This window comes from Strongylocentrotus purpuratus, unplaced genomic scaffold, assembly GCF_000002235.5.
Source record: "Strongylocentrotus purpuratus isolate Spur 01 unplaced genomic scaffold, Spur_5.0 spur5_scaffold_8, whole genome shotgun sequence".
Classification (NCBI taxonomy): Eukaryota; Metazoa; Echinodermata; class Echinoidea; order Camarodonta; family Strongylocentrotidae; genus Strongylocentrotus; species Strongylocentrotus purpuratus.
In genome coordinates, this window is record NW_022145614.1 from 20,512,736 (window position 1) to 20,524,781 (window position 12,046).

Sequence of the window (12,046 nt, forward strand, 5' to 3'; positions counted from 1 at the left end):
TAGCAAATTTAGACCCTAAAACACTTCTGCTTTCCAGAAAAATTGAATATAAAAAATTACCGGTGCTCCCGGTAAATTTTGATTAATTTCAAATAGCGCCTAGGACCTACAATGGCAGCTGCGACCATGAAAATCTCAGAATATGTAGTTGTGATATATAATTTCCAAACGGGAATAGCCAATCGGTCGATTTTAGTTAAGAAATATTGTTTTATAGCATAATTAATATCTTGACCTTGAGAGGGAGCGATACAGCATAAAGAGTTTATTATTTACAATTTCATAACTTTAGACTCGATTTCAACCGCGACAACGATCACTGAATATTGTAGGATTGCATATACTTCCAATATGTTCATTTGAACAAAATTCATGACCCCATATCAAAACTTTGTATTACCTTTAAGTTGTGGTCTCATTTAATTTTGTTTGTTTTGCTCGTTTGTACATTTTCAGATATTTCTATAAGTCAGGCTTATACCAAGGTGGCTTGGTATAATATGAAATGTGACAACATTTTATTCACTAAAGAATCTTTGGCCTATGTTCGTCCCCCGAAAATCATCCTGTATTTGTCATTTAGTGCAGTAAATCAGAGGAAAATACAATGCCATGCATAGAAGTTTAGGCCAACCCAGTTCGAGTCGACACAATATTGCGAAATATGTTTTGTTAGGCAAGCAACAAACAAAAGAGTGTGCACAATGTTTTGACCAAATGAAAACAAGTTGGCCAAACTCTGTGTACATATGGCTGTAGGAAAGCTCACCAAGTCGCGGCCTTCGATGATGGTATCCAACCACTTTAGGTCGTTTGCTTTGAATGGGACGACGAGCAGGGTCCAGTTTTGTGTGTAAGCTTTGGAACCGATATTCGAGCTCTCGGGATAGACCGCTCGTATAGTGGTCTTCGTACCGACGTCCGATTCGTATCCCTTGATGGGGGCAATGTTCAATCTGAAAATAAGGGTGAGGTGAATGAGCGTGACGATGGTGCTTTCTTGTCGACGTCGCGAATTGCTACATGGATTATTTTAATAGTATTTTGAAATCTAAGACAGTAACATGAACAACGCTTTAAGAAGGGACAACTTCTGGAGGCTCGGAGCAGTCATCTCCCACCATCACCATCGTCATCTTCATCACCATCATCATCATCATAATCATCATCATTATCATCATCATCATCACAACCATCAACAACATCATCATCATCATTATTTCATCATCACAATCATCATAATCATAATCATCATTATCATCATTATCACAATCATCACAACCATCAACATCATCATCATCATCATTATCATCATCATCATCATCATCATAATCATCATCATAATCATCATCATCATCATAATTATCATCATTATCACAATCATCACAACCATCAGCATCATCATCATCATCATTATCATCATCATCATCATCATCATAATCATCATCATAATCATCATCATCATCATAATTATCATCATTATCATCATTTTCATCATCATCATCATCATAATCATCATCATTATCATCATCATCATCATCATCACAACCATCAACATCATCATCATCATCATCATTATCATCATCATCATCATCATCATAATCATCATCATCATCATCATAATCATCATCATTATCATTATCATCATCATCATCATCATCATCATCATCATCCTAATCATCATCATCATCCTAATCATCATCATCATCATCATCATCACCAAAACCATGAAGATCATCATCATTATTATTCTAATTACCACTATCGTCACCTTCCTCATCATGATTATTAGTATCACTGTACCGGAGTTCTCATACTTTTTTTCTGTAATTCAATGTAAAATACAATATTTAGTATATTTCTTCCATGTATAATTATGTGGCAAATGAAGAAAGAATTAATGGATATATACAAGCGGATTAAGCGCCAGCATAGCTACCTGAATACTGCGTCGTATTGGTCGATGTGACTCCCAAGCTTTGACCCTTTTAATAAACCTCCGTTCCCGATAACAATACACCGACGACAAGGCAACCTGAAACAAGATCAAAAGATAATAGTAGGAAATATGCGATTCTTGTATAATAGTTCAAGTAGTCCATTCGCAAATAATGATGGTAATATTCCACTTTTGAATAGCGCATGTCACGTTCTATACATTTCCACAAAAGTTCGGAATTTTTTCCCGCCCATATAGTTCTGCTCCTTCAATACGTCACTCTATGGTTCAACTTTCAATTTCTTCTTTGCAGATTAATGTCTCACCAAAATTAGTGATGTGGCAGATACTATTCTGGCACGCCAATCCATGAAATTGATCTACGAACAAGGGAGACTTCCGGTGACGTAACTTATTTTACTCTGCTAGACAGGCGAAGCTGAGTAAATCACTTTCAACTAAGGATTACAGTTTTGACGATTTTTTTTTCTCTAACTATTTAAGTAAAAAAAAAAAAAAATCCCCGAATATAAGACAGAAAATAAAAAGAATTACTTTTTTATATCTGCTGGTATATCTGTGTCTGGTAGCTTTCCTACAACATCGCTTGCTGTTCTTTCTGTATGACGACAAAATTTGAGAATTATGTCATCAGACATTGAATGATACAGTTAACACAAAATAATGTTTAGGCCATGTCAAGCAGATATGCTTAAAATACCGTTTGAATTAAATTAAGAACCTTAGAAATTATCTGGTTCAGGGAAATTAAAATTAAAAATATTATCCTTCTTCAAAAAGAAAGGCATAATTCAAATTTGTAAAAGATTAATTTATATATCTTTCCGGATATCTCAATTAACACGCTGTAAGTTGATTGAAGAAAAAAAGAAATTTGAAAACCAATCTACCGAATGCTATCAAATAACATAATATACCATAACATGACATAACATTAACATAACATATTATAATATTAACATAAAATGACATAACATCACATTACTAGGCATATTATATTTTTTATAACATAATAATAATAATAATAATAATAATAATAATAATAATAATAATAATAATAATAATAATAATAATAATAATAATAATAATAATAATAATAATAATAATAATAATAATAATAATAATATAATAATAATAGCCTAATAGTCCACTCCAAATTTTATTAAACCGAAACGGAAATTCTTTTTGCCCAATTGATCGTGAGCCCGGTAGCCACTGAGCAGCGCCAGATCGACGTTGCTCTATCCCTTATTGTTGAACAAAATGTAACGTGACATGATATAAAATACCATACCAAACCATACAAATCATATCATATCATACTATTCTATACTATATCATACCATAATACATCAGTACATAACATAACATGAAATTAACGTGACATAATATACCATACCATTACATAACAAAACATAACATAGAACAATATAACAAATATAATGTGTCATGATGAAACATATCATACCAGACCATACCATAACATAACATAACGTCAGGTTTTCGTTACACTTTTTTTAATAATTATTTGATTATTGTTTTAGCTGACTGCTAACGAAGCATGTGTATGCTTGGATGTAAGTAACCAACGGACTGACGGCATTAAGTCCTCTCTGAGGGACTTGGTAATGAGGAATAATACCTTACAAAATTACACGATCACACTGCCTTGGTTTCGAACCCGGGAGACCCGAAACCACTGCTTTAACACTGAGCCATCGCATCTCCTTTGTTTGTACGACATCTTTCCTCGAATTACTTTGGTCAAAACAAAGAGTAAAATGAAAAATAAAAAGTAATAACATTAGAAGAATTCAAGAGTAATCAAACTAACCAGTTCCATGAAAACCAAAAGGAAGTGGATATTTTGTGGAGTTAGCAGACCGTATTGATGAGAGAGTCGCGAATGGGGAGAGGCTTCGATTAAACTGCCCACCAAACAAGTTCTCCATGCGATCTGCCGCCCTCTTTGGTTGACAGGTTTTTACTTCGTCTTCACGTATGATGCTGTCAGATGATGACGTGAATGAAAGAAAGAAAAACAAACAATACAAGTAAAAATCGAAAACAAAGGTAACTGGAAATGAGGCAGGCGAAAGCGATGTAAGCAAAAACAAAATAAGCGAAAACGAAGTTGTATGGTTTATCAAAATATCGCCTGAGCCTGAACCTAGCACTCCACAGATTGAATTACATCGAGTTTACATGAGTAAAAACAACTTCACGTGCACATCATTGTTGGAATGAATATGATACCAAGAGAAAACATTAATACAAATTTTAAAAAACACGTCAATTAAATGAACTAAATATTCTTAAAACAGAATCAACATTAGTTGACATCATTGCTCTGAGGGATAGGGCTAAACAAAAAAAATGAAATGATTGTTATTAGCAATGTGAATAGAGAAATGAAATATGAGAATTGCATAATCATTGTAGATTTCTTGCACCCAAAAAACGATGCATGTGGGTATTTGCTACCTTCTTAGGCAGACCTTAGGAATGTTATCAAATTAAATCATTTCGGAAGAGACAGGATGAGAAAGAGAGATGTATGTTAGTCGGTGTTGTAAGGGATATTTCGGTTCAGATTGTTCTAAAAGCACAACATTTGTCCCCGATTTCGATGCTATTCCATTGATTTAAGGTCAAACAAGGCAACCACCCCCCCCCCCCCCCCCCCCCCGTGGCCTTCATTTGGGTTAAACCAGGCATGGCTGCTACGATAGGCTTGTAAGGTCGGTGTATTTTCTGAACGAAAAAGGCTGTCTTTAAAAAAATACATATTTTTAGTTGACAGGTACAGACAATTTAATTATGGTCTTTATTTCTTTGACTAGAATATATAAAACGAATTCGTTTAAACAAATTATGGAAAATTAAACAAACAGAACTTTGTTATTCCTGGCTCATTTTCCTGATTGAGGTGTTATATAAAAGGGCAGAATATGAATTTTCTAGAAATGGGATTTTCTCTTTGAAATTCAGATACCGTTCGCCAAATGACTTTTTGGTACCCTCTCTTCAAATTGTTTTTAATCACTCATGCGTTAAATATGTATCATGTGAGTTGCATCAAATGAAAGATGACGATCTAAACTTTATACATAATTGTCATTTATTAATTATAATTGTGATTAAGTTATGATAACACATCGATAATTCTCGGTTTCGTTTTTTCTGGGACGCACTGTATATATATATATATATATATATATATACACACATATGTATATACAAATACACGATGCTTTAACAATGGATACTTTGTTGCGAATCCCGTAAATCATTGGAGATACATTTCCACCCCGAATGGCGATGTCCGACATGAGTACACCACCCCCCCCCCCCCAACAAAAAAAGAGTGCTATTTGTTTGTGGGGGGGGGGTCGGACGGGGACTTTGGGGCATCTTATCTAATATAGCTATGACGAAGTGAAGAAAATAGGGAAACATAAACTATATTTACAAGGTCTTTGTTTAACCTACCACGCTTCATTGAATGAACGTTTTATCAAATGGACTGTTAATTCTGCAGAATAGGCCGCGAAAACCTAGATTATATTTCAAACTTGTTGACAAATGATAGCGTATATGTGTAGTTTATATCAGTTTAGTTAGGTTTGCAGGAATATTTTTTATAAAATATTTCTCACATGATAGGATCATCAAGATCAATATTGTATATGATGTTTACATGCTTAAGACGTTAAAATAATCAACCACTTAGGAAGCGTGATGAAGTGGTAAGGCATTTAGATTATGAGTGCATTCCTTAACACACATCGGCGAATCGGAGGGGCGGGGGCACGTGTGTCATAAAAACGAATGTGTCCTGGTAAAAAATGTAGACTTAAAAGGTTCTATAATGTCAAACCACGTTTTATTTATTATCTTTGTTTTTGAATTTGGTGTTTTGTTCTTCTTTTTGTCATCGACAAATATAATTCTTATTTTACTAGTTCTTACATTTTTTGGACGGCAAAGATTTTTCCATTCCTACCCCAGCCCCCCCCCCCACCCCCCTGCGTACATTTCTGCGTAGGCCTACGAAATTCAATAGTGATAGCGGGATTAAGATCTTGTTCAAGAGCGTATCAGCTGCCAAATTACTACTTCCTTATTATTCAAGCTGACATAACATACATATTTTTTCTTATAACTCGTGATTTTTCAATGAAACAATATTTCGAACGAGATAGTCTGTTCAATAACAGTGATCTAAGTAGACATATCCCCAATAACATTAAAATGGAAAACAGACACGGAAATACCACCAGAGTTAATAAAACAGATTTTAAGAAAAGTGCTGCTAATTCTATTGTTTGAAATATTGTTTAAGCTTATCCGACTGCCAACAGTGATAAGGAAAGAAGAAAGCAGAATATTATACATTCAGGGAAACAACAAGAAACACAGTCGCCAAGAATTTCGAAAAGTTACCTATACGGCAATTTCAAAAGCGCTGTTTCGTCCTATAAACTAGACCATTGACTGACCTTTTTGGTGTCACTTTTCTATCTTTTGGTGACACTTTTCTATCTATGATGCTTTTATTCGAAAATATGTACTCTTGTCCTGATGCGGGAGTTACTTGCAGTACGCCTGTATAAAGAGAGGAATAAGAAGATAATTCAAAAATAATTACTAATGATTATATCTTCGATAATTTTCACGTATCAATATTTTAGGCAAGGCTCTGTTTCATAAAAACTTATAATAACACAACAGGTGTCACATTTCTACAACATATTTGCCCACAGTTAACCAAATGCAACTATTTCAGAAGCTTATAATAATTATTTTAACGTGTTATTGACATAAAGTTTTGCATATCGAGGCCCCAATTCTGTGTAATCGTATCACAGAATTAATGTATCATATTCACACATGTCAAACATTTTGAGGCGCCCTATTAAAAATAATCAAATTATTTGTAATTATTATTTTGGAGGTAACATTTGATTCGTTGTCAATACTATTATGAATCAAAATGTGCGATCAGTATGTAAAGTGGTTCAATTCCAATCATGCTACTTAAACTTGTCATCAAACTGTATTTTCTGGCGTCGATTTCTTAATATCAGGTATCCAGAGGCGACGCTCCGGGGGGGGGGGGGGGGGGGGGGGGCACTTTACCCCCCCCCCCCCCCCCTCGATCGAATGTTTGACCTTATTCCTATCATAACTTGTACTTACGTCCTTCTAGAATTCGTTTTTTGATGGTATTCAGGTTACGAAGTTTATCAACAGTTCGCTGATACTCTTTGGTTCTATCCGATATCACGGTGTTCATGATGAAGCCCATTGTAAAGACCATAGATCCGAAAAGGAGTGTTGTTCGCACGATCCTCACGTTCATCCTGCTGCGATTGTTTGCGTTTCCTTACTCCACTGCAAAGATATGGATGAAACTTTTTATCACAGCATGCACAGATAAGAAGGAATTTTGTTTCAGTCATTGATTCTAATGATATATGAATACCATGTTCAATCTCAAAGTCATAAAGAATACCTGCTTACATAATAGTAGTTGATTATTCAAAGTTGGCTTTTGCAGATTTGACACTAACGCCCTAACGGTAGTGTATTACTCACCATTTAGGGACTGCGATCCCAATCAAAGAAAACTTTTTGAAACAGAATGTACACTGATGCAGTTTATTCAGTGCGTCCCAGAAAAAAACGATACCGAGAATTATCGATGTTTTATCATAACTTAATCACAAATATTGATCCTCTTCTTTCATTTGACGCAACTCATATGATGCATATTTCACGCATAAGTGATTAAAATCTATTTGAAGAAAGAATAACAATGCCTCTTAGGCGTGAGAACTGGAGCAGAGGACTAGTGAGCAGAAAAAAAACCTAGATATCATGAGACAAGAAGTTAGTAGGCTGATCAAAATGATTAAAGTTTATCCTATAGATTAAATCAAGGTTATGTGAAAGCCTAGATACGTTGCATCATTTTAAACAATGAAGCGCTGAAGCAGGCGCGGATCCGCGGGGGGGGGGGGGCCGACGGGCCTGACGCCCCGGTCCCCCAAACAAATGACGAATTAGGCCCCCCCCCCCAAGGAAGAAAAATAGTGCTCTTACCCCCCCCCCCCCTCCCCCCCCCCCCTCCCCGCTTATTCACCGGCTGGCTAAGTCGCCGCTAAATATTTCCTGAGAAATTGGACAAGAAAAATGCAAGAAATATTGGAATATTAGAAAACACTATAATTTTCAACAACATGAACAAATTGGTAAGCATCTAATAACTTTAGCAGTCCATTTGATTATGATTAAAATTTAAGACATTTTAAGTAACAAAATAAGGGCGTTGTCATGGTAACTGAATGTAAAGTATTTATCTTTGAACCCCCAAAGGAGCAGGAGAATAAGATAACTAATCAGTACAAAATGTAAAAGGAGTAGAATAAAACAAAATATCAAATGGTACATGTTTGTTATCTAGTATTCTCAGCTATCAAAATCTGCTACTTTTGTCATAACGTTGGTGGTGGATGTGACGGCAGTGGATGTGACTACCATGGCCGTTACTAATTCGAATTTTATAAATACCACATATCTATGATTGAACAACAAATTAAAAAAACCATATAAACATCTAAGTTTGTATAATTTTAGCTTCCAGTTTGATTGCATTTCAATTTGATAAATTCCAGGTCACAATAAGTTAGAAAAATGTTATTAGTATTGAAAAAAGGTAGTATAAGAAGAAAACTATACATTATATTAATGTAACGCCAATTAGTGTCCTGCCAGTGTCACAAATACGATATAAAAATACCGGCCCCTCCACTCAGTGTTATTTAGGGTACGCATATGCATGTTCCCTCCATTTGAAAACACCCCCTAAGTCCGGTGTGTAAAGTCTTTTTTGTGTATGTACGAGCCGGACTTTGGTGCGTGAAAAGTACCCCTTTACTGGACATTTTGGTAACACGCATGGTATCTCTCCGTTCACGGAGTGGGGAGGGGGATAAAAATATGTTCATGTGACCGTAATCAAATGCCTTAAACCCCTGAGCTTCCGGGGACTACGCCCTCTCGACCCCACCAGGGCCCTAAGGCGGGCCCCTGAATGCTTATCTGACTGTAATTTATTGCCTTAAACCCCTGCGCTTCCGGGGGCGGACAAGGTATCAAAATATGTTCATCTGACCGCAGGCGCGTAGACAGGGGGGGGGGCGGTGGGGGCAGTCCCCCAAAAAAAAACGCCGGCCGAAAAAAAATAGAGAAGAGAAAAGGGAAAGGACGTAGGAAAAAAAGGAGCAGACAAAGAACATTTTCGAAATTCAGACAAGGATTAAGAGTCGAGAACGGTACAACGAATCGTCTTCTTTCTCTAATACTTTAATGAAACGTAAAAGCTTCTGCGCTTCGCGCAGGAGGGGGTGTAACTGAATTCAGACAAGGATTAAGAGTCGAGAATGGTATTACGAATCGTCTTCTTTCTCTAATAATTTAATGAAACGTCAAAGCTTCCGCGCTTCGCGGAGGAGGGAGGGAGGGGAAAACTCGATCCCTGCACCCCCCCCCCCCTTTACGTCACTGCTGATCACCATTAAGTACCAATATTTGGCTCGCATAATTTCAAATTTGGGCCCCCCCCCCCCCAAGAAATCCTGGATCCGCGCCTGAGTGGCTGTACCATCTCAAATAATGATATGAAAATAAATGCATATTCTATGGACGCGCCGACCCATGTCCTTGCCCCTCCCCCAATTTATAAAATCAATAGACGCCCCAAAAGTGACAAAAGTTCTTTGATAATTTACTTTGAACTGTGTCGAGGAGTTGTGTACTAGACTTTTAAAATGTGGTTACATGAAAATGATACATTACATAATCTGAGCATGATTTATATAGGCAGTACTTTACGAGTTTTCGGCTTGTGAGGCCTTCTTCAGGTTCTGAAGTGCAAACACATACAAAAACAAATACATTGTATGAACAAATATGCTTGACTATGATTGAGTGATATTAAGTTTGTATGCCATGCATATTTGTTCATCCAATGTACACTTCAGAACCTGAAGAAGGCCTAACAAGCCGAAAACTCGTAATAAAATTGTAAATTACAACTACGTCTCACGTTCCTAGACCATTTTCCATATTCAGGAACACCCGTTGTCATGTCAGAGTTGAGAATTCTCGCACTTATATATATATATATATATATATATATATATATCTTATTCCCTACTTTTCCCCTCTCTCTCTTTCTCTCTCTCTCTCTCTCTCTCTCTCCCCACCCCCCTCTCTCTCTCTCTCTCTCTTTCTCTCTCTCTCCCTGTCCCTCTCTCTCTCTCTATTTACACCCACGCCCACACTCACATGCACATGATAAAAAATGACAATCAAATCCAAATCAAAAGGTATTTGAATATGGACCTAGGTCCATGATTTGGCGAAAGGAGTACGTCACTGAGCGGCGAATGCTTACAAACATTGGGAATTGTTGGCAGTTGGTGCCAATATTTGTGAATATTTGGGACTTTTTACGAACCCTGGCAAAACCCCAAGTTCGTTACATTCGCAAGCATTCGTGAAATACCCCCTTTATATGTTTTCCCCTTGCAGTTATACAAAGGGGTCATGCTTCGGCCATTTAAACTTTAATATATCACTTTAAAAAAATCAGCCGAACCAATGCAATACATTGTTCTCCAGCAAAATAATTGATATTACGTACAAATGCAAAAGAAAAGAACAGAAGAGTGGAAAAGGGTAAAGAAGTAGAAATATAAATTCATAGAAAAGAACGGACCATGGCGGTCTCGTGAAAACCTTTGGAAGGTGACAAGAATGCAAACGAGACCTATACACTGTCGGTCTAGTGGGCTGTCCGTCTCGTGTTGCTTGCATAGTCAACCCCTCCCCCTCAACAAAAAAGTGAAATCTACCTACCGATAATTATAGTAAGCGATTTTTGAACCCCCGTTTTTTTGTTGTTGATATTATAGGTTAACAATGACAATGACATTTGACAATGATTTTTAATGATTGCTGGTAAAACTTCGAGAAAATACAAGTTTTTTAGTTGTAGTGTCTCTCGTAGTCGTCACATCGGATAAAGAGTCACGGTTCGTATAAGAAAAAATATTGGCCGGCCGACCGACATTATACATGTATCTCACCGAGTTCAAACTTCTGCGTTGATATAGTACCCGAGGATCGAGTGAGAATACTGACAAAGCTGACCCGACAAAGCAACATATCTATGCATTTCTTTCTTGCTCCCTCAACGAGACGAATCCACCCCCCCTCTCTCTCTCTTACTCCCACACCTCCTCTCTCATGCTCGTACCCCCTCTCTCTCTCTCTCTCTCTCTCTCTTTCTCCTCTCTTTCATTTGTTTCATTTTCTCTCTTTTTTGTCCTCTTTTGGTCCTTTTCTCCTTTTCTTTCTTCTCTTCTCTTTCCTTTCTTTCTTTTCATTTCCTTTTGTTCTTTTATTTTCTTTCCCTCCCCCATATCTCATTTTTCATGACGGCAGCGCAATTTTACCAACAATATCCTGGTACATGTAGGTGGGGGTGTCGCACCCCCCCCCCCCCCCGTTACCGACGCCCCTGTCTTCGAAAGGTCTCAAAGTAATGGCAAGACGATTATTACTGGTCATGCCCGTTTAAACATGAGCCTAGTTAAAACAGGATATGAAACCTCAAATTTCAAGGTACTTTAGTATCAATGACATTTTGTTTAATTTTCACACACGCTTATATTATGTTACCCTCTATAAAAACAACAATGTTTATGTACACAATACAGTTCACAACTAAATTTCTGCATACCCTTTTTAAATTCGATGTTTTTGTGTTTTTTCGTCACTCAAGATTTGAAAGGTGAACCGGTTGAATTGGGGGTGACACGACATTTGCTCCTGCGACAATTGCTCCGGGCTTTATTTCGTCTAAGATGTAGGGTTAGGGTTAGGGTTTCAATAGGGTTTTATGTTAGGTTTAGGGTTAGGTTTAGGGTAGGGTATAGTGTTGAATCCAGGGTTGAAGTTAGCCATTCGATTAGTGTATGAAATTTACAGCGGAGCAATTGTCGCCGGAGCAAA

General features: G+C 36.9%; 1 protein-coding gene across 1 annotated transcript in view; it reads right to left on the reverse strand.

The window, feature by feature from the left end:
* Nucleotides 1-12,046, reverse strand: part of LOC575661 (lactosylceramide alpha-2,3-sialyltransferase) — a 32,266-nt gene that overhangs the window by 3,021 nt on the left and 17,199 nt on the right. Inside the window, exons 2-7 of the mRNA XM_030975406.1 lie at nt 7,163-7,357; nt 6,463-6,568; nt 3,795-3,967; nt 2,495-2,558; nt 1,940-2,035; nt 770-956 (exon numbers count right to left, since the gene is read on the reverse strand). Coding sequence (XP_030831266.1) covers nt 770-956; nt 1,940-2,035; nt 2,495-2,558; nt 3,795-3,967; nt 6,463-6,568; nt 7,163-7,325 — 789 coding nt within the window. The 5' untranslated portion in view covers nt 7,326-7,357. The remainder of the gene's footprint in view (nt 1-769; nt 957-1,939; nt 2,036-2,494; nt 2,559-3,794; nt 3,968-6,462; nt 6,569-7,162; nt 7,358-12,046) is intronic.